This window comes from Sus scrofa, chromosome 6, assembly GCF_000003025.6.
Source record: "Sus scrofa isolate TJ Tabasco breed Duroc chromosome 6, Sscrofa11.1, whole genome shotgun sequence".
Classification (NCBI taxonomy): domain Eukaryota; kingdom Metazoa; phylum Chordata; class Mammalia; order Artiodactyla; family Suidae; genus Sus; species Sus scrofa.
In genome coordinates this window covers 160,366,060-160,388,548 of record NC_010448.4, presented here as the reverse complement: position 1 = coordinate 160,388,548, position 22,489 = coordinate 160,366,060, and the positions used below count along the sequence as shown (strand labels likewise).

Genomic DNA, 22,489 nt, shown 5'->3' with positions numbered 1-22,489 from the left:
ATTGAACTCTCAAATAGTACACGTCGGGCTACCAATATTTTATCCAAAAATATTTTATTGCCTTAGAGGATTTGGGAAGAATGTTTACCTTTAGATCCCCATCCCACATTGAAAATATAACAAAAGGAATGCCACAGCAGTGAATGGCTCATTCTGAAGGGCAATACAGAATTATCTTTATTTTTAAATACATTAAAAACAACAACACAGGTATTAGTATTAGCACCTGGCACTTCGGTACTAAGATGACATCAGTTACTTAGGGCCTCGGTCACAGAGGACTGGACTCTCAATCTGAGAGGACCAAGACAGGCCAGGGCTTCTCAGACTGGTTACAGTTGGCCCACCCCAGTTTCTCTCCGCAGCTGATGATATGGTAACCATCGATTTGTTAGTTACAACAGAAGACGGGTGGGGAAGTAAATCAAATTCTACGATGCCAGTGCAAAAAATTCAGTGGAAGCCCTAAGGCAGTAGTAGTGTAACTTCATAAAATACAAACACTTTTAAATACACAGTGCTTCAGGCCAACGAGACTGCAGTTTATTTGACTATTTTATGGTAGGGGAGAAGGTTAAGTGTTGATGTGAAAGCCCTGATATCAGTAATGGGGATGGTGGAATCTGCCAGCAGAGGAGAGGCTGGCAGGTAGGTCAGCTGCATCACTTCACAAGAAGAGTTCGAATCCTCACTGGAAGGGATGCCATCCTCCTCCAGCTCGTGCTTCCCAAATCCAACAACCTGAAAGAGGTGAGAGACAATGCTGACCAAATTTGGGCAAAGACCTGTTGGGCTCTCTGATACCAACCCTACCTGAGGGAAGGATAAATGTGCTACATGACCCTGACCCTGGAAAGGACAGAATTCCAGCTCAGGTACTCACATGAACGCTGAGCATTTTACTTCCCGGTCCTCTGTGGGCCTTGAACCAGCTGACTAGGTCTGATTTTGAGAATGACTTCAGTGCTTCAATCTTAACAGGGGGAAGGGAAGAAAGGAAAGAAAGCAAGCTGTAAGACTGGCAATGTACCCGGAAAGGTAGTTCTTAAACCTAACACTATTAGCACCTGAGCGTGTCATCTTAACCTTTCAGTTGGCTCCCAACCTTTCAGAGAAGGTAAAGACGGGCCCTGACACACTCTGGTGTTCCTGAACGATGACTGAGCCTGATGGGAAAGCAAGAGAGGGTCGTAGATGCTGTAATTAGAAGTACTATACGCTGAGCCAAACCCACCAGACTTCGGTGTCGCCTCTCAGGTACACGTAATGGTATCACACTCTGGCTTCTAACAGGAAAACTGCAGAGCCTCAAGAGCTGCCTCTTTTTAAATAACCCCTCCGCTTCAGTGGCCTTTAGTAATTCGCCACGAAGAGTTATAGTGTCAGAGCACTCACTGCATTGAAGGACTCAGAGCTCTGGTTTTTTTACTCTTTTAGGGCCGCACCTGCGACATATGGAAGTTCCCAGGCCAGGGCTAGAATCAAGAGCTACACTTGCTGGCCCATGCCACAGCCACACACACCAATGATGAATCGGAGTCGCATTTGCGACCTACCCCACAGCTCACAGCAATGCCAGATCCTTAACCCACTGAGCGAGGTCAGGAATCCAACCTGCATCCTCATGGTTACTAGTTGTGTTTGTAACCTACTGAGCCACAAAGGGAACTCCAGGACCCAGAGCTCTTTTTCATGGGAATTACTACTTTGGGCCAGAAGTTGTCTCAAAGACCTACACCTGGAATCCTTAAATCTGGAGAAGAAATTCCGTGTTTATAAAAACCAGAAGTTCTCAATTTTCTTTACAGAGCAGAAGCCATTTTTCTTTACAAATCTTGTAGTGAACCTGAATAAATCCAAAAATGAATCTGAAACTGGGGGTGCAGGAGTAAGGATTCCTTTTCACTCGGCCACTTAAGGCACTAGAGAGGCTGGTCTGAAAACAAGATGTGGTTAAATCAAGAAATGAGTAAAAATGCCCGACCCTTGGGCGAGTGTCCCAAGTTTCTCTTGTGCGCAACACCAGTTTGCTCAGAAGTGTGTCTTCTATTAAATCAGGAGTCTCCATGGGGCTGTCTGAAAACTGTGTTAACTACCTCATGGGCAAGGCGGTCGAAGAGATACTGCTGGGTCACCACTTCATTCCAGTTCCTGTCCACCTCCTCCCCAAGGTGCGTGTCCTCACACTCCTTCAGCTTGATCAGCGCTGTGACCTGTTAGCACCAAAAGAGACACTGTCAGGCAGGCATCACACCGAGGCCCTCCAAACACACTTGGCCCTGTCTAGTCTGTTTTGTGATGGACCTGCCAGCATGATGGCGAGGGATGGAGCTAGGAACTTCATCCCTCCCCATCGTTCTCTCTCCATCAGAGCTCAAGAACTAGCTTGCACACAGCATTTTCAGGACTGGTATCACTGTCACGAGGGCTTGTGTGGGCCAAGGGACAGAAGACCAGGCCAGCACCGTCAGTCACCTGGGTGTTGAATGCATCCTCAGTGAGGTTCTCGATCTTCTCCTCAAAGCTAGAAAGAAACTCTTCTATCTTTTTATCAACAACTTCAGAGCTGAAATAAAATGTTTTCAATTAAAAGTCATCAGTGACCAGGTCTCAAGTAAAAGGTGAAGGACAGAACTGGGGCTAAGCCCTATTTCCAGGAAAAAGGCTGAAGTGGTTCTTTCCCCCTAAGATGTGGGAGGGGAGGGAACCCACCTCTACCCCACTTCCAGCCCAATTTCCTGGTGTTCTTATTGGAAGCATGAGAGCCATGCTGACCAATCTGAAGCTGAGAACCAACAAGGCCTTGTACCTTGGTTCTAGCATGAATGCCTGGATGAGCATCTTTGCCTTTCTTGTCTTCAGATACGCCTGAAGAGAAGAAATACTGGCAAGCCCTGCCTAGTCACCATAGGACTTGAATCAAACCCTACGGGCCCCCTGGAAACATTGCTAAGTCCTGGATCAGGCCATCTACGAGCCACCCCTGCAGCTGTTATTAAATGAAGCAGGTCAGAGCTGCCTGATTGAAGGATGCAGCCCCCATTCTCTATGCCAAGAAGAAATAACAGTTGGGCCCTTCTACTCACTCGTTTACTCACTTGTATTTCGTTGCCTGAGTCCCCACGGTGACAGAGAATCCAAGAATCCCAGATGTGTTCCTACATGTAGGATAGACATGATACCTACAGCCAAAGTGAAAAGTTCTATGAGCTCAGGTAGTCACCTGGACCCTGTCCTCAAAGGCACTAGAGAGGAGTGGGAAGGGGTTCTGCTCATCCTTGGAGGTCCTGGACCTGGAGGTCCTGGAAGAAGATCCAAAAAATGTGTACACTCTACTCCCAGGTTATGGTGTCCAACCCTCCTGAACTGAGAGCCACAGGCTAGCTTCTTCTCTTGCTAACCTTGAAGCCTGACCAAACTGAAAGCCTGATTGTAGTCCAAGATGCAAATTCCAGAAGTTCTGACCAATAGGTATGACTCTAAGGCATGGAAGAGAGCTCTGAGGTTGCTCAGTCAGGCTACCTGATAAACAGGCCTGCAAAGTAAGCCCCAGACTTTGAGCTCAGTGCTCTTGCCAGCAGACTTACCCAAGGGTCTGCTTGGTTCGAAGGAAGTCAAAACAAGGCTCTTCCATGTGCATCTGTAATTCAACATACTATCCATCAGCTCAGCTCCTCCCAGTAGAGAAAACTCCATTTCTTCCCCCAAAAGTGTTACACACAACCCCAGAGTCCAGCCTCCCTTGACTGTCTTCTTCCTAAACTGCCCAGGCCCCTGTCTACACTCATGCTGAGTGAGAAATACTAACCACCTCACCTACTGACCCGATCTCTGACCATTCCCAAGTCCTTACCCCCAAGCAGAAACGCCCAGTCCTCACAGTGGGTCAGGGGCTCTCCTTTATACAACTTACCACAAGCAGCTCCATTAGAGTGTATTCTTTCAGACTCCTGGCACCTGACTGAAAGGAGAAGCTGATCAGACTAACTGAAAACCCAATGGCTAACAAGGCTTTTTAATAATCCAGCTATTCCTGGCCACCATTTATTCAGGTAACTATCCCACTCTACTCTTCCTTCAAGAGAGTTTATCATACTTTCCATTGCCATACTTTCTGCCTCCTCACAAAACAGAAGGTCTGTGAGGACAGGACTCATGGCTTGAACATTTGCATTCCCAGCCCCAGCACAGAACCACAGGCAGACAGGGAGATGAGTCCAATAACCCCCGACCTGGCAGCTCCTGCCCAAAGGACCCACAGCACACAACCTAAAGCCAAGTAACTGCACGTCAAGGTCTCGAGGAGGAGAGCAGGAAATGTCTGGGAATCAGCGAAGCATATCGGGACCTATTCTTCAGTTGGAGAGGATACGCACAGTTGCTTCCGAGGCCACAAACAGGGGCCCAAAACCAGTAGATAAGAAAAATGCCTCAGAGGCAGATCCACACTTGGAGACCACACCCTGGCTGGCCTGGAGACAGGCAAAACAAGCCGTCAGAATGGAAGAGGGCAGGAGGCCAATAAGCAGAGTGTTGCCAGTGCATCCCACAATCAGGCTCCTCTGATACAGACTCATTACCACTTCCCGCTTCACCAGAGGAGGCTGAAGCCTGTGTGCCCCGCAAGCCCTCTTCATCAGCAGATTTCCTGTTTGCTTCTGAAAGGACTGTAACAAAACTAGTCCAAACCTTGTTATCCACCTACTAGTCAAAATGCTCTCGGTGAGGAGGGAAATGGTTCCCTAAGGGAAGCAGTCTGTATTAGAAGCTAGTGCTAGGAGGTGATGGATGGAGAGCACCTCAGCAGGCTCCCTTTTACACTGAAATCCTGCCTGAAACTGGAAAACTACTACTCTCTCTGGGTTATGCACAGGAAATGTGGACAAGGCTAAGCAGAGCCAGGTCATACAATTTACGAAGTTTGGGAACGGGTGGTCATTTTCGTTTCAAATATGTGGGGAACCTGGAAAAAACCCCAGGTAGCTACAGCTAGAGGAAAACAAGCTCTACAGACAAGCTGGGTCTCTAGGGAAAGAGCCCAGGGCCAGAAACACAGGAAAAGGACAAGGTAACAGTGAGGCCACGTACACAGCCCTGTCCAAAGTCCAGACCAGGGGTCTCCACAGGGCCAGACAGAGAAGCAGCTTCCTCAGGCAGAAAACCTGACCATAGCAGCAGCTCTAGGAGCCCCAGGGATGAGTCTGAGATCTGTCTAGACAGGCACAAGTCCCCACAGTCCTAGTCTACGGGCCAAGTGACACTTGTAAAGTTCCTCCTCAACTTAAGCACCGCCCATCTCCCCAGAATGATGTGGAAAATACACAGGATTTGAGGAGAGAAGGTATAAATTCAAGCCCCAGCTGGTATGATGGAAGGTAAGTGAAGCATTTCAAATTCATCATCCATAAAACAGAGGTGATAAATCCAATCTCTTGGGTGCTTTGAAAGCTCTATGACTCTGGTAATCATTCTGTTTACATATACTGATTGATTGGCTAACAGATGTCCTCCTGCTCCCTGGATTTCTGTCAGAGGAACATGGAGGAACTTCTAAGCACACTTCCCTCTGGCCTGGTGGCTGGGTGATTAATGGAGCACTGTGACAGAGATTTTTAAACACAGTTGCTTCAAGAGGACAAATGACCCCAAGCATAAAACCAAAGTAACCACCAAAGGGCTTTAAAGATCACAGGCTCACTTCTGCGCAGATACTTTGGACCTTCCACCAAGTTTGAGTGTCCTAAAGATAGCCATGAGGAGAGCTGTGTGCACAGGGACCACCGACCTGGTAGTACACAGTGACTTCAGAGTTGGCATCACCCTTGTTCAGAGCTCTCACTTTGCAGAGGTGGTGGGCACCGGGCAGCTCTACCACCCGGAACTGCACAGGCATCTCCTGCTCCAGAGGCATGAAGTTCAACTTGCTGCAAAACAATCAGCGTGGGTCACTGAGGCAGTGCCTTTATCCTCTTACCCCTGCCCTCAAAACTGAAAAGGTCAGGTCTTCCACAGTCCCTTCTGAATTGCTCTGTTTACATAACTAGCCTCAAAAAAACCTACTGCAAGAAGCATCTCCATTGTGGATTTAATAACAACTGAGTTGTGAGCTCAAGTCCCTCTTGCTATTAACAATATGTAACTCCAAAAAACTCAAACCATTACTCACTCAACAACGTATTTCAGGAAATCTGTAGATTCCTAGGAGGCAAAAAAGAAGAAAATAACATCAGGCTCTACTGACATTAATTTCACCCAGAACCTGCTAAAACCAGTATTTGAATTGCCTGGGAAGCCCCGGAATGCATCAGGAAAGCAGATACAGTCTATTACCCCAAACGCTGGCCATTCATTCACTGAGCTCATTCACTCATTCAATATGATTATGTTTGCTGAATATTAAATGGATCTCAACTGAAGTGCTTCCTTCTCTGTTTTCTCTTGGCACTCTGTTTACCTGTCCACTGTGATCAAACTTAGTGTTCAGTTTACCTCACTGGGCTGTGTTTTAGAAACCTGGATTATTAATACGGAGCATGGCATAATGTGAGCAACAGAATAATACTTAACAGTAAGTGAATGAGGCATCCCTTCCCCCAAGATTTGTTTTCTAACCTATAAAAGGAGGGACAAGTGGGGAGGGGAGCTCATCTCTAAAGTGGTTTCTGCCTGGGGCAATTCATGACACTGAGTCCTCTGAACCAAAAGACCAGACCGCCCCCACCACTTGCCATCGCCCCGCACAGTACTCCCAACTGAGCTCAGAGAAGCAGGCAGCTATTCCTGCTCTTCTCCAGAGGTGAGGCTTTTAAACTTCCTTCTGTGGGCAGGACAGAAACCAAGGCTAGTTTGGAGGTTGGGGGATAAAGACAGAGAGGAGGCAGGGAAGAGAGCAGCCAATCTTAAGAGCGGCACTTTATATATTCAACAAAGGGTGAGTCCTGAGAAACTTGAAAGCCATGGCAGAGGATGGTCAACAGGAAGAGTCCCAAACAAGCACTCTTGTCTAGAAGAGGCCTGAGTTAGTTACAAGGTCCCAGAGACGTATCCAACTCAGTGTGTATCAGAACCAACTCCTCATATGCCCCCAAACCTACTACCACTATTCCCACTCCTCTACCAACCCACAGGTTCCAATAAGAAATCTGGGTGGGAGTTCCCATCATGGCTCAGCAGAAATGAATCTGACTAGCATCCATGACAAAAAAAAGAAAGAAAGAAAGAAATTTTAGGCATCATCCTAGAGCCCTCCGTTCTCCCTCACTCCCATACCCAAGCAGTCACTGAGTTTTGATCATCTTCTACTTCATTATTTCTTGAGCATTTCTCGTTCATTTATTATACCTAACTTGGGGCTTCATCATTTTGCACTTCCACCTTTTTTTGTTTTTTGCTTTTTAGGGCTGCATCCACAGCATATGGAAGTTCCCAGGCTAGGGGTTGAATCAGAGCTACAGCTGCCAGCCATAGCCACAGCAACACGGGATCTGAGTTGCATCTGCTCATGGCAATGCCAGATCCCCTACCCACTGAGCAAGGCCAGGGATCGAACCCGCATCCTTATGGATACTGGTCGGATTTGTTTCTGCTAAGCCACCACGGGAACTCCCAATTTTTTTTATTATGATAAAACACAAGAGGTCTACCATCTTAACCACTTTTACATGTAGAGTTCCATAGTGTTAAGTATATTCACATTATTGTGAAATGGAACCCCACATTTTTTATCTTGTAACACTGAAACTCAATCATAAAACAATGACTCCCTTTTTTCTCCTCCCCAACCGTTGGTAACCACTCTTCTACCTTCTGTTACTGTGACTACTCTAGATGTCTCATGTAAATGGAATTTCACTTCGTGTCAACTTTTGTAACAGCTTCATAACTGGTATCTCTGGATCTTCACTGATGACAAATCCTCTTTTTTACATCCATCAGTGGTTCTCCATTTACTACAAAATAAAGCTCAAGCTCCTTAGCTTGACACGTAGCTTGACATACAAGATCTGCCTAAGTACATGTGCATATGTATATACACATCCCTCACCACTCCCCAGCTCCAACTCTGATTTCTAAACTGTGGTTTTCACAATCTTCAACAAACATAACCCAAAACAAATATTTATCAAACATTGAATTCAAAGTCATGTCCTGTACCAGCAGTCTCCTTCATAACAAAGTCTTGCCTAGCACTGGAGAAGCCAGGTTCCCTTCTAACAGACCATGACAATGCTGACCTGCCAAAACTACAAAGCTTCCCCTTTAGTGAAGAATTAATGCAATTCCAGAGCCCACAACAGCATTCAAACCTGGCCAGTAGTAACAGAGCACCTCACACTCACTGTGCTTGTGACATTTCCTTGCACCAGGCCCTCAACAAAGAGCTGGGCTTTGAATTCTTTGACGAAGCTCAGCAGAGACTCAAGGGAAAGGCCATCCATCAAAGCTCGATACTTGTCAATCATAGACCAACGGGCATATTCCAGGATTAAAAGCCGAACATCTCTGCACAGAGACCAGAAACAAAAGGAAGTCTTTTTGTTAAGAAATGAATCTTAAAGGTAAAGATGGATTTGGTTGTTTCTAAAGATAATGTGTTTCTAAAAAGAGACAATTTCTATCAAAACTTAAGATAGGGAAATAATGTCATAATAACCAAAAAGCATTTAAAACTGCATATACAAACTATTATATAGATTAGCTCACTGGTACAATTCCCTTATCTGTTTCAGCTGAAAAATAAAATATTTCACATAAGTTGCCAGATACCACATACCAATTTAATATTACTACTATTTTGATTTGACATCTCACTAACATTTATTAATTACTGGAGGTGACCATCATGGATGTCTATTACTACAATGACAATACAGTAAAAGCGGCTCTAGGCCCGAATCAGACTAACCCCTAACCCTCACCCCCTAACCTCCTCGTACACAGTAAGCTGTTTGAACTTGGCAAGTTATCTAAAATTTGTGACTCAATTTCTTTATCTGTAAACCAAGGGAAACAATAATAATAATAATAATTTAGTGAGAAATACATTTAAAGTTCTGAGATCTAACATCTAACAAATCTTCAGTGAAACAGGTGTTACTACTCTACCACATTTTAACAGATTGGTATTGAGGAGTTACTGGATACACGGAGCTATTTTTTTCATCATATCAACAGTTCTAGAGTTCCCGTCATGGCTCAGCAGTTAACAAACCCGACTGGTATCCATGAGGTTGTGGGTTCGATCCCTGGCCTTGCTCAGTGGGTTAATGATCCGGCGTGGCCATGAGCTATGGTGTAGGTTGCAGATGCAGCTTGGATCCTGTGTTGCTGTGGCTGGGGTGTAGGCCAGCAGCTGTGGCTCCAATTTGACCCCTAGCCTGGGAACCTCCATATGCCTAGGCCAAAAAACAAGAGACAAAAAAGAAAAAAAAAAACAGTTCTAGACAACTTGCCTTTTGAACTTATATTTGGTTATTAGTTTTTGTAACTTCTTATGATCAGATTATCAGTTATTACCTGTCTGATTCTCTGCTCTCTCCCCTGCTTTTGAACTTTGGCCATTTATGGGCTAATTTTAACTTTGTCAGAAGCCGAGCCTCTATATAAAGCTGTGCTGTTTACCACTTAGAGATGCTGAACTGAGGTTACCCTAAGGGTGTGTACTTTTTTTCTGATTCACACAAAGGACTCTATAGTCTACTGTTAGCTCTGGATGAAAGAACAGGCTCTAATGAACGGCCCAAGAGGGTTGCCTAGTAGCAGAGGGTTTAAGCATTAGTATACAGACTGTCCAGAAGCCGTTTTTGCTCTCTTCTGAAACCTGGCTGAATTCTGAATAGCTGCACTTACCAGGGGTAAGTGATGAGTTAAGCAATGTAATCCACCTACTTAACATAACATCCAACACACTAAAATCACCATACTAAAACCAACCAGGAAGCAATTTTGAGCTACAACAAAAACAGCACTTCTTGAACTGTTATTTACTTGCAAACTTTGGAAAAAATATCCTTTTTACCTTTAGCCTCTAATAAGTAGAGTAAGCTGCTTGCAGCCCTGCTTATGCAGCTACTTAACGCTGGGGTTAGAAGTCCTCTAATTCTGTGGGCTGGCTTCCTAAAACACAGCACAATTCTATGACTGAAAATTAGCACTGAAACTAGAGCCTCATTCCCCACACTTAATTCCTAGGAAGGTAAGTACTTCTCGGGTCTTCAAAATATAAGTTTATCCCATGTATATACCCACTTGGCCAGAGTCTCGGGCTTGATGAGGATGTTAAAGTAGGTCTTCTTCAACTGCTCAGTTATCATCGTAAAGACAGCTGGTGTGGACGTGAACTCCGCTAAGTAGTCAATTATAAGCTGAAACAGTAGCTAAGAAGAAAAAGAAGCACCTTAAGTGGTGAAGCATGGTAATCTACTAAGTTTTAGGCGGAAAATGTTTCCCACTGGTTTTTACCAGGGGCTCAACAGGCTAACAGGCATTGTGGGGGACCTAGGAGAAGTACTAATGACTCAAAGAATCTTCAGGGGCTAAAATTCCCAGTCACTGTCAAATTTAGAGCAATGAATCTTTTTAAAAAATAATTTTCATGAGTTCGAAAATTTTTCTTCCAAATAAACTTAAAATAATTTTATTCAGCATCTCCACTGCCTCTAAGTGTGATTTTAATTGGGAGCACATAATTTTAGAAATAATGACAACTTTGCATCAACCTGTCCAAGCCAGAAAGATGATTATCTCCCTTAAAGTCTGTTTTATATGCTTCAAAAAAAGATTTATAGTTTTCTTTAGATAAGTTCTATACTTATTTACTCTTAGATATTTTATTATTTTTCTTTATGGCATTTTTTTTTCCAATCCATTTCTAAGTGGTTACTGCACTACAGGAAAAGGAGCTACTGATTTTGATATACTGATCTTGTGATGAGCTACATCGCAAATTATTTTTTAAAATTTTAGTACTATAATAGGTTTTCTAAGAATATAATCATTTCAGAGTTCCTGTCGTGGCGCAGTGGTTAACGAATCCGACTAGGAACCATGAGGTTGCGGGTTCGGTCCCTGCCCTTGCTCAGTGGGCTAACGATCCGGCGTTGCCGTGAGCTGTGGTGTAGATTGCAGACGTGGCTCGGATCCTGAGTTGCTGTGGCTCTGGTGTAGGCTGGCAGCTACAGCTCCGATTAGACCCCTAGCCTGGGAACCTCCATATCCCGCGGGAGTGGCTCACATAAAGGCAAAAAGACAAAAAAAAAAAAAAAAGAATATAATCATTTCGCTTGCAAAGATAAAAATACTTTTTCTTTTCCAAGGGTTTTTATTTTATTTTTTCACTTTAATGTAGTAGCCAGAATCTCTAAAATAAAGTTAAGTAGCAGAGGTGATTGTGGGTATCTTAGCTTGTTCCTAATTTTAATGTTCAGCATTTCATTTAACACTTGCTTTTAATCTTTTAATTAAGGTTTTTATGGTCGTTAGGTAATTGCCCTCCATTCCTACTTATTAGGAATTAGGAATGACCATACAAGTTTATCAAATAATTTTTTTGGCATTTATCACTATATTCACATAGGGCTTTTCAAATGATTTGTGTTATGATTTATGTTCATCAGCTTCCTAATAATGAACAAAGAACTCTGCATTCCTAGCACTTGGTCATGCTGAATTATTCTTTTTGTTATATTGTTGAATTTAATTTTCAAAATTTTAGAATGTTTGTAAGTGAAACTGATCTCTAGTTTTAAAAATATATTTATAGTCTATATCAAGTTTTCTTTTTCTTTTCCTTTTTTTTACTGGCTGCACCCATAGCATATGGAAGTTCCTGGGCCAGGGACTGAATGTGAGCCACAGCTGTGACCTACACCACAGCTATGGTAACACCAGATCCTTTAACTCACTGCACTGGGCCAGAAACTGAACCCAAACCTCCACAGTTACCTGAGCTGCTACTGTCAGATTCTTAACCCACTGCACCACAGTAGGAGCTCCCATATCAAGTTTTAATGTTAAGGCTAGGTAAGCTTCATAAAATGAAGAACCTCAAATACTTTTCTATGGTCTGTATTTTTAAAAAGCTCTCCAGGTAATTTCAAAACTTACCACCCAAATGACAACTACTGTATTTGGTTCTAATCTGTTTGGATCTTAAACTACATTATATTTAAACTTTTGAAGGTTAATAAAAATAAAATATTCCATGGTGTCTCCTCCTAAGATCAATTTTTTTCCCCTGGGGAGACTGGTAAGGATGAGAGTATAAAGGACAGAACTATATTCTTCTCTAGGGTTTTTGCTAAAATATAGAGGCTATAATCTCTTAGCACAGGTATAATTTCTACCAGGTCATCTCCTCTGATTTTTTTTTTTTTCTCATATGAACCCAGTTCCCAAAACTTATAATTTATGTCCTACCCAAGAAACTAAGACATAAAAGTTGTTGTTACTACATTATGTTATTTTACCTGGCACTTGATGATCTAATCCTTCAGCTAGCATCCCATATTATTTCATCCTTTACTTACGAAGTTTTTGACAAAGTGACAATGAAACATATTCTTTATCAAAAGATAAAGTGTTGACTAAGATATATACTCTAAGAGTTCATAAATTTAGAAGGGAAAGAAGACACATGTTTGAAACAATGGAACAGAGTACAAAAAGAGGAAGACAGAACACAAGCACGTGAGTTCTACTCTGTGTCAGGCAATGTCCCAGGTGCTTTAAATTTGTACTTGCTATATGGCATGGAATTAACCTCAAACCAGTCCTAAATGCCAGTGTGGGCTGCAGAGAAACAGACAGCAAAAGGAAGTGAAATCAAGCCTGAAGCACAGCATACAACATTATTTAATGTAATTAATGAATGAATATATATTGCTCTTACATGTGACCAAAGTTGGAATACCTGTCATCAGCCCAAAAATCCACAATAATCCATATCAATAAACATTTCTTGGAAGTTCCCCTGTGGTGCAGCAGATTAATGATCTGGCATTGCCACAGCTGCAGTGCAGGTCACAACTACAGTTGCAGGTTCGATCCATGGCCTGGGAACCTCCACATGCCATGGGTATGGCCAAAAAAACAAAACCAAACAAACAAATATTTATTTCTATGTACAACACCTCACACACAAACCTCTATGCTTGCTGCTACAGACCCAACAAGCATAAAAGTTTTAAAGCTGTCTGCAAGGAAAACAGAGCACTGGTACTTACAGGTAGTTTGTGGTTGAATCCTTTCACTCGAATAATTAAACCATGTTCTCCAGCTACTAGCTTATACTCCAGCTGTGCCACATCTGCTTCATAAGCTGGTTCCGCAAGGTTATGGGTAAGGATATTGACAAAGATATCAAAGAGGACCACACTAAGAGTATAAAATGTAAACAGCATCATTAATTGGCAAGAAACAGAAACAGATTTGCTTCTACCCAGAATAAGAAACTCCACTTTTATTTATTTATTTATTTATTTTTGTCTTTTTAGGGCTGCACCAGTGCCATATGGAGGTTCCCAGGCTAGGGGTCCAGTTGGAGCTGTAGCTGCCGGCGTACGCCACAGTCACAGCAATGCCAGATCTGAGCTGCGTCTGCGACCTACACCACAGCTCACAGCAACGCTGGATCCCCAACCCACTGAGTGAGACCAGGGATTGAACCCAAAACCTCATGGTTCCTAGTCGGATTCGTTTTTGCTGCGCCACAATGGGAACTCCAAGAAAAACTTCACTTTTAGAAAGATGTTATTTCACTACTCCGGAATGTAAGATTATACTAATTGAGTTCAAAGGTTAATATGGCTTACCCAGGACTCAGTTTCACAGGGGGGCATTATATAGAACTCCCACCTTCAGCAGTGCTTCCCTATCTTTTTCATGGACACATGCACACAAAGAACATGATATTTATACTGCACAATGGGGTAAATATAAAATTCATGAAAGGCAACAGACCAAAGGCTCTGGATATCCCCGTGGCCTAGGTTTTCTGACAACAAATTAAAAATCTGAGGGAAGGGAGGAGGGTGATGCATTTTTCTTTTAAACTGTATAGTAATAAATGTCACTGCTGCTTGTCAAAAACATTAAGGCTGGATTTGACATGTTAAGTGGCAAAATAAAGAAGTACATTAACACCTCCTAAGCACCCCCTATGATCCAGGTACATCTTAGGCTCTCTGACCTCCCCGCAAAGCATCTATCTATATAAACATATAATAATTTGCTTAGAACAAAGTATAATCAGATTCCTTGACAGTCTCTAAATAGAGAATAAACAGATCCATCAGTCCTTACTATAAACTGGGAGATAACCCAAACTCATCTCTTAGGAACTTTCTCAGTCCAGAACTTCTATGACTAGCCTACATTGTTCGCATGTTTTACAAATGGGTTCTGGAGTTAGATTAGCCATAATACCACCTTAGTAATTAGTATTCATACATATAATTTGTTTGGGACACATAAGAAACACATAAATCAGGAGCATAGCTCAAGTACTGATAGAGAAAAATGATAGAGTGATACAGAATGAAACAAAACAGTCTTTCAATAATTAAAAAAATATATTTTCCAGAAAAGAGGACACTTTCTTACTTTGCTGCAGACTTCTGTATCAAAGGTGAGATCAGATGGAAACGTATATATGCTGAAAGAAAAAAGACCCTAAATAAGAAAATACATACTAGAAACCTTAAATATTTAATACATCTGTTTTTTTCCCAGATGTTGTTTTAATAATTCTGAAATAAACCACTAATCCTTAAATCCCATTATATTTTTATCCTTAAGTGTCCTTAAAAAATAATATTTATCATTCCAGTGTTCAGAAGACCCAAATTAATCTAAGGGAAGATCATATATTTAGACAGATATACAGAGAGGCCTATGAATACTCTTATTTATCAAAAACTTTGGTCACAAAAAATGCTTACGGAGGTATACATGTCAAGAACATTATGGGAACAATCCCAGTGCTCACAGAAAGTTGTATCAGACCCTTTCCAAGGAAGCTGAATAAATGTTAAGAATATTTTTAGAAACTCTTATAATCTATTCAAGAAAAACTGAGAAAACACCTTTCCAGTGAAGTCAAGAATCTCTCAGAGCTACAGTTACGTTAGGTTAGAAATAGGGGTTGAATGGCAACCAAGAGCACTCGGCCTTTGATTCCAAGTTGCTTCAGTTAAGTTCCTATGCCATGCACAAGAAAAGAAAAGAAAAAAGCAACACAGTTTAGGCAACCAGGCTGAAGACAAAAGCCTTAGAGTCTGTTTAACTGTATACTTTGCTTCCTTTATTCTGAAAAGCAAAACAGGAGAGGGAGAAAGACAAGAGGATATTTCACATTTGTAATGCTGGATTTGGCTATCTATTATGTCCAAGAATAATTTCTTTCAGCTTATTCTTAATCTCTTTTTAACAATAATATTCAAAAACACCACCTATTCCCTAAGATGACCAAACACCTAGGTCAGCTTTCATATAACTGGGGAAAAAAAAAAAAAATCTGAAAATACTTCCATTTTAGGCTTGAATCTTCATGTATTTCCTGGCATCTGTAGCGTCTATAAGAATGTCAGTGATAGCACAGGGGCATGGTATGGATCTGATACATAAGCCTAGAAAAGGTCTTCTAGTGGAAGAAAAGGAAAGGGAGGGAGGGGACAGACACAGGGTTGACAAGGTCGCTACAAAGTGGAGGAAGATTTGTCATACTTATTTCACTTCTTTTAAGGAGGAAAACATTTTACCTTTGGGGATTTTGAACTTGTTGTCTTTCTTATACCATAGGCAACCTTGTGGAGTATTCACAATTTTAACAGGGTATTCTGTCTCTGGACAATCAAAGGCCTTCAACATGAAATCCGTAGCTAACAAAAGTAAAAAGTAATAAATCATTCAGTTAGTTATTTCAACAGGATTCCCAGCAATCTCTCTTGGTTTCAGAAGCCTAAGTAACTCTACTTTGTGACAAAAATAAGCCAAATTCAAACACTGGAGTAAAATAAATTAGTAAAACAATACTAAAAAGAAAGTCCTCTTGGCCTTAAACTAAATGAACTCTGAAGATCTGTAATTTCCCAAGAGTTGGTTCTGATATCTCCATATTCCACTTCATTTCCTTTCTCAGAGACAATCTTAACTGTGAGAGGGACCTCTGGTCAGAATAGGTGTATAAATCAATTTACAACTGAATTTATTTTTTAATTAGAATGTCTTTTACCAAACTTATAGACTTTTGAAAGGTAACAAAATAGTTTTGGTCAAACAATGTCAAACTTGTCCTTTAAGTTAATGATAACATAAACTGCTTCATCAACACTTAGGTACAAAACCTTTTAAGAATTAAAACGTACTGGCTCTACCAAAAACAAATGGATTGGGAGTTCCCCGTCATGGCTCAGTGGTAACAAACCCAACTAGCATCTGTGAGGACAAGGGTTCAATCCCTGGTCTTTCTCAGTGGGCTAAGGATCCTGTGTTGCTGTGAGCTGCGGTGTAGGTCACAGACATGGCTTGGATCCTCTGCTGCTGTGGCTGTGGCCAGCAGCTGTAGCTCCAATTCAACCCCTAGCGTGGGAATGTGCTGCAGGTGGGGCCCTAAAAAGCAAAAAAAATTTTTAAAAATAAAAAGGGGTTGTTTAGATAAAGTTCAAGACACACAACTGAATTGTCTAAAATATGCAAGACTTTTTGTATAAAAGCATTTTTCCCTAAGTGATATCAGATTCATATATAACATAAAATTAACCACTTTATAGTGAAAACTTCAGGGGCATTTAGTACACGCACAATGTTGTGCGACTATCATTTCTTTCTAGTTTCAAAATATTTTCATCTAGAAATAGCAACAACAAAAAGACAAAAAGACAAAAAACAAAACAAAACAAAACAAGGAGTTCCCGTCGTGGCGCAGTGGTTAAAGAATCCGACTAGGAACCATGAGGTTGCGGGTTCGGTCCCTGCCCTTGCTCAGTGGGTTAACGATCCGGCGTTGCCGTGAGCTGTGGTGTAGGTTGCAGACGCGGCTTGGATCCCTCGTTGCTGTGGCTCTGGTGTAGGCCGGTGGCTACAGCTCCGATTCAGCCCCTAGCCTGGGAACCTCCATATGCCGCGGGAGCGGCCCAAGAAATAGCAACAACAAAAAGACAAAAAGACAAAAAAAAAAAAAAAAAAGAAAATTTTCATCACCCAAAAAGAAACCACACATTAAGCAGTGGTTCCCATTACCCACTCCCCTAGCCACTGGCAACCACCAATCTGAGTTCTGGGAGTTCCCGTCATGGCACAGGGGAAATGACTCCGACTAGGAACCATGAGGTTGTGGGTTCCACCTCTGGCCTCACTCCGTGGGTTAAGGATCTGGCGTTGCTGTGAGCTGTGGTGTAGGTTGCAGAAGAGGCTCAGATCTGGCATTGCTGTGGCTATGGTATAGGCTGGCAGCTACAGCTCCAATTAGACCCCTAGCCTGGGAACCTCCATATGCCACAGGTGCCTCCCTAAAAAGGGGGGAAAAAAAACAAAAAAACAAACAAACCCTGAGTTCTGTCTTGGATTTACCTATTCTGGATATTTCATGTAAATGGAATCATACAATCTGTGATCCCTTGGTTCTGTCTTCTTTTATTCAGCACAATGTTTTAAGGTCCTTCCATGCTGCAGCATGCATCAGTACTTCATTTCTTTTTATGGTTAGTACTCCATTGTATGTATATGTCATAATTTGTTTATCCATTCATCCATTATGGACACAGGCTTGTTTCCACCTTTTGACTTTTGTAAACAATACTGTGAACATGCACGTACACATATTTGTTTGAGTACCTCTTTTCAATTCCTTTGGGTACACAACTAAGAGTGGAATTGCTAGGAAAAACGATTATCTGAGTAAATTAGTTATATTCAACTGTAACCTTTAACCTAGACCAATGTCTTCCTCACAGTTAGAATTGTTTTCCATTGCAAACTAGTGAACAGAAATATTCACATATACCTACCTGGAACAAAAGTTCTTGAAAAAATACCCTTTCTTTCTGCAATGAAACATTTTGTTTTTTTCCCAACTGATTTTTTTAATGCTTTCATAATTCATTACATTGACCTCAAAACCCATTACACTGATTTCACAATGCTCTAATGGGTTGCAACCTGTAGTTTGAAAAACACCAGAACAATCAGGTAAGATGATGGTAATTCCTACAGAGACTGACATGAAAGGATCAGCTGTGATATACAAGAAAAAGTCCCAGGATCTATGTTTAAGTTCTGTTTTCTCCATTCACCAACTGAAGAGACTAGGATGAGTCACTTTGCTTTTTTAAGCCTCAGTTTTCTCACTTGGAAAAGTCAGAAGATGGGAATGCTCATCCCAGAGTGTTACTGGGAACCTCAAATATGAATTCAAATGATAGGTGCTATTTGTTTTATTAGCAGTGCATGGATGAATTATGTATGATTGCTATCTCACTGACCTATGTACTTGTTTTCCGCTGGAAGATGAAGATCTGGATTTAATTCAAAATTACTCTTCCACAGTTCAGCCCAAGAGTTTTCAATATCTGTAAAGATGAAAAGACAAACTGATCCAATAAAGAATGCAATGTTCAGAATTCTCTTAATAACAAACCAGTCAACAACTGGCCCCACAAATCAATTCTTTTCTCTCAGGAACACTGCTGAGCGACATATCCAGGCATTTTAGACCCTTACTGCTCAATGTGTGGTCTCAGCAGCATTGTTATCACCTGGGAGCTTTGTTAGAAATGCAGAATCACAGTCCCACTCCAGAGCTACTGAACCATAATCTGTATTTTAATAAGACCTCCAGGTGATACATATGCACACCGAAGTCTGGGAAGCACTTTTCTGAAACACAGTCAAAACTCTGCTCCCAAACTACCAAGACAATAGATTTCTTCACTAGCTAATAAATATAGGTATAAATATAGCAGAAAACAATTTCCTGCAAAGAGGTATAAATAATTCTAAAGGTAAACTTCTGAAAAGATACATACTTTTTTCCCCCACAGGAACCATCAGACAAATTATTAAGGAATAAAATTTCCCAGGTTGAGTCATACACCTAAAATGTAGGACAATTTTAAAATATTTTACCTTCCATACTATACTGTGTGCCAAACCATTTCTCCTTGAGGTCACATTTTCCCTCATTAGCACCAGAGAGTAGAACAAGATTTGCCTTTTGAGGAACTAGCTGATTAAGGGCTTCAGCAATGACCTAGTTGGGGGGGGGGAGACACACACAACAATTATAACTTTAATGTAACACATCTCTGTTAAAAAGGCAAAGCTGGAGTTCCCATTGTGGCACAACAGAAAGGAATCCGACTAGGAACCATAAGGTTGCAGGTTCAATCCCTGTCCTCGCTCAGTGGGTTAAGGATCCAACATTACTATGGCTGTGGTGTAGGCCTGCAGTGTAGCTCCAATTGGACCCCTAGCCTGGGAACCTCCATATGCTGAGGGTGCAGCCCTAAAGACGAAAGACCAAAAAAAAAAAAAAAAAAAAAAAAAAAAAAGCAAAGCCATGTTATATTAGATACCCAAGATTCTAGATCCTGATGCTCATAAAACTGTCTATAGCCCATGAACATTCAAATTTATAAAACTTCACTAGTCTGTTAGCTGTTTCTAATATGTTATTTCAGAATGCTATAGACAGTTATCATCTCAAATCCTACTAGTAAGAGCACTAGCAGTGAAAAGAGCTATCATTTACTAAGCTTTTACTATGTGCCAGGTAGTGTTTAACATACGTTATTTTGTTTTTTCCTAAAAACAACCCTAAGGTACACCCATTTTGTGGAAAACAGCCTCGGAAGTTAAAGGTTAAGTAATTTGCTCAGGTTAAAGATTCTGTAATCTGCACAGAAAAATACACCTAAAATTGGCAAAAGTGGAGTTCTAAACAAGTTTATACATAATTCCAAAACTATGCTCTTAACTGCTATGTATTATACTACTCCATACACAAGAATCAATGAAATGATCCCAATGTAAGGCCTCCTTTAATAATCCTTCAGCTACGATGAGGACTAAAACACAAGATTTGTGGGTTAGATCTAAAACCTTAACTACCACTTAAACATCATTTCTTTTGAGAAAAAATAACAAATTGTGGTTCAAAAAAAAAAACACCCAAAAACAAAAACACTTGGACCCCTGGGCACAACCATGCTAAGGAAATGACAAGAATGTGTGGTTGCTGCTTCTTCCTTTACCTTTCCCTATCCTCTTTAAAATTAATAGTTTTAGAATATCCTATACCAAAGTCTCTCAACGTTGGCACTATTAACATCTTGGGTTAGATAATTCTTAGTTGCAGAGTACCATCTTTTGCACTGCAGAATGTTTAGCATCTCTCGCTTCTACGTACTACGTGCCAAGAGCACTCCCCCGCTGTGACAATTGCAATGTGCCCAGACATTGACAAATATCTCCTAGGGGCAAAATCACTCCTGGTTAAGAACTGCTATGCTATATGGAGTAAAGTAACTTATTTCTCAGGACTAGTGAAGGAAAGACTTTGACCAAATATTTATTTTTATGTAATATTATCCATTAGTCATATATTCTGAACTTAGGGCATCTTATGTTTTTCTTGTTGATATCCTCAAAATGATTAACATTTATTGTTTAGTCTTCAACAGAATTAAAAGGTAAGCTAAACATGTCTCTAAGTATGTTTAGTCTCTAAAGCACATAGTTCTTAGAAATGACTTTGGTAGATATTTCAACACTTGAAAAATAGTGGGAGAATAGGACCTAAGAAGAGGACTTGATTTTTCTCCTCATCTTAAAACGTAGTCACAGGAGTTCCCATCATGGCCTAGTGGTTAACGAATCTGATTAGGAACCATGAGGTTGCAGGTTTGATCCCTGGTCTCGCTTAGTGAGTTAATGATCCAGAGTTGCCGTGACACGGCTCAGATCCCACATTGCTATGGCTGTGGCATAAGCTGGCAGCTACAGCTCCAACTGGACCCCTAGCCTGGGAACCTCCATGTGCCACGGGTGCAGCCCTTCAAAGACAGAAAAAAAAAAGTTGCAAACACAAATCATGAAAAATTATTCACAAAACTATTGATATTTCTTCTGTTTAAACAAACAAAAAAACTTGACAAATAAAACCAGGTTTCCTCCATTCCCACAGTTCTTAATCTCACCTTCCTCTTTCTCTACAAGTAAGTTTTAGAAATGAAAACCACCTTACTTCTGGCTTGTATTCAAAAAGAAGCTGATCTCCAGTGAGAAAGTCCTGCAGTGGGTACAGCTGCATGTTTTCACACATGTTTTCCACATACTCAACTGGATCTGTCTGTAAAGAGGTAAAATTATGTCACACCAGAAACTCCCCATTACTTTTCTTAATTTGCCACAAGACAACAAATACTTATCTCTTTTTTAAACAATGAAACCAAAAACTTCCAAACAAATCAGATATAATTTTAGCTTAAAGATCTGATACTCAGAACTCTAAAGAAATTTAGCCAGAGAACTACCTTAAGGAGGAGCTTAACCTAACACCCCTCCAATACCCCATCCTGAGCTTTACAACACACTAGGCTCTAACCGTATTGTCGGTCTTCTTGGGAGAAATTACAACATTGAACACTGAATTGCAACACTGAACCAGTAAATGCTGATGACTGTGATGTCCCTAAAGATGGGGTCTTCATCATTTTATCACTACAGAACTATCACCTGAAAACTATGTAAGCACAAATCAAAATCAATGTAGAAATCAAAATGTGTCCTTAGATGAAAGTCTTGATATAAGAAGTTAATCAGTACATAATCTCGATTTAAAACTGAAATAGGAATTCCCGCCATGGCGCAAGAGGATCAGCAGTGTCTTGGGAACACGGACACAGGTTGATCCCCAACCTGGCAGAGTGGGTTAAGAATCAGGTGTTGCCACAGCTGCTGCCTAGGTCACAACTGTGGCTCGGATCTGATCCCTGGCCTGGCAACTCCATATGCCATGGGGCAGCCAAAAAAAGAAAAAAAACAAAACAAAACTGAAATAACGACCAAAACTTCTCTAACCTATGAAATGGAAATACTCTTCCAGAGGAAAGAAATCAATTCAAGTATTTTCTGAGCACCCAAATGCACAGAGACTTGAAAACTGATAGGTCCTTTAGATACCAAGTGGCTCCATTCCTACATTTTACAATGAGGAAATGCACTCAGACTGATTAGGTAACTTGCCCAGGTCACACGATAAGTAATAGGCAGGGTAGAACTCATGCCTCTTAACATAGCAGTGAACATTCTTTCCCAAAATACCATACTGCTCAGTTCCTTCCTAGACAGTCTCTGGGTTGTCCTCTCATCCAGTGGAAGACAGTACAGAAATGAAGGTTATTACATTCTTTGAGGAGAAATGAATATATCAAATGAGAGATCATGATATATGCTACCTACCACATTATCACATAAAAAAATATGGAAAAAG

General features: G+C 41.2%; 1 protein-coding gene across 2 annotated transcripts in view; it reads right to left on the bottom strand.

Moving 5' to 3' along the window:
* NRDC (nardilysin convertase) overlaps nt 38-22,489 on the bottom strand; it is an 89,411-nt gene continuing 66,959 nt past the window's right edge. For both annotated transcript variants that reach the window (XM_003127978.6, XM_003482082.4), the window contains 17 exons: nt 21,242-21,346; nt 19,123-19,246; nt 18,480-18,566; nt 15,759-15,878; nt 14,602-14,653; nt 13,224-13,374; nt 10,249-10,376; nt 8,340-8,502; nt 6,167-6,198; nt 5,786-5,924; nt 3,914-3,961; nt 3,588-3,640; nt 3,099-3,182; nt 2,476-2,566; nt 2,097-2,213; nt 884-973; nt 38-741 (listed from right to left, as the gene is read on the bottom strand). In XM_003127978.6, the coding sequence (XP_003128026.3) occupies nt 544-741; nt 884-973; nt 2,097-2,213; nt 2,476-2,566; nt 3,099-3,182; nt 3,588-3,640; nt 3,914-3,961; nt 5,786-5,924; nt 6,167-6,198; nt 8,340-8,502; nt 10,249-10,376; nt 13,224-13,374; nt 14,602-14,653; nt 15,759-15,878; nt 18,480-18,566; nt 19,123-19,246; nt 21,242-21,346 (1,782 nt within the window). In that variant the 3' untranslated portion in view covers nt 38-543. The remainder of the gene's footprint in view (nt 742-883; nt 974-2,096; nt 2,214-2,475; nt 2,567-3,098; nt 3,183-3,587; nt 3,641-3,913; nt 3,962-5,785; nt 5,925-6,166; nt 6,199-8,339; nt 8,503-10,248; nt 10,377-13,223; nt 13,375-14,601; nt 14,654-15,758; nt 15,879-18,479; nt 18,567-19,122; nt 19,247-21,241; nt 21,347-22,489) is intronic.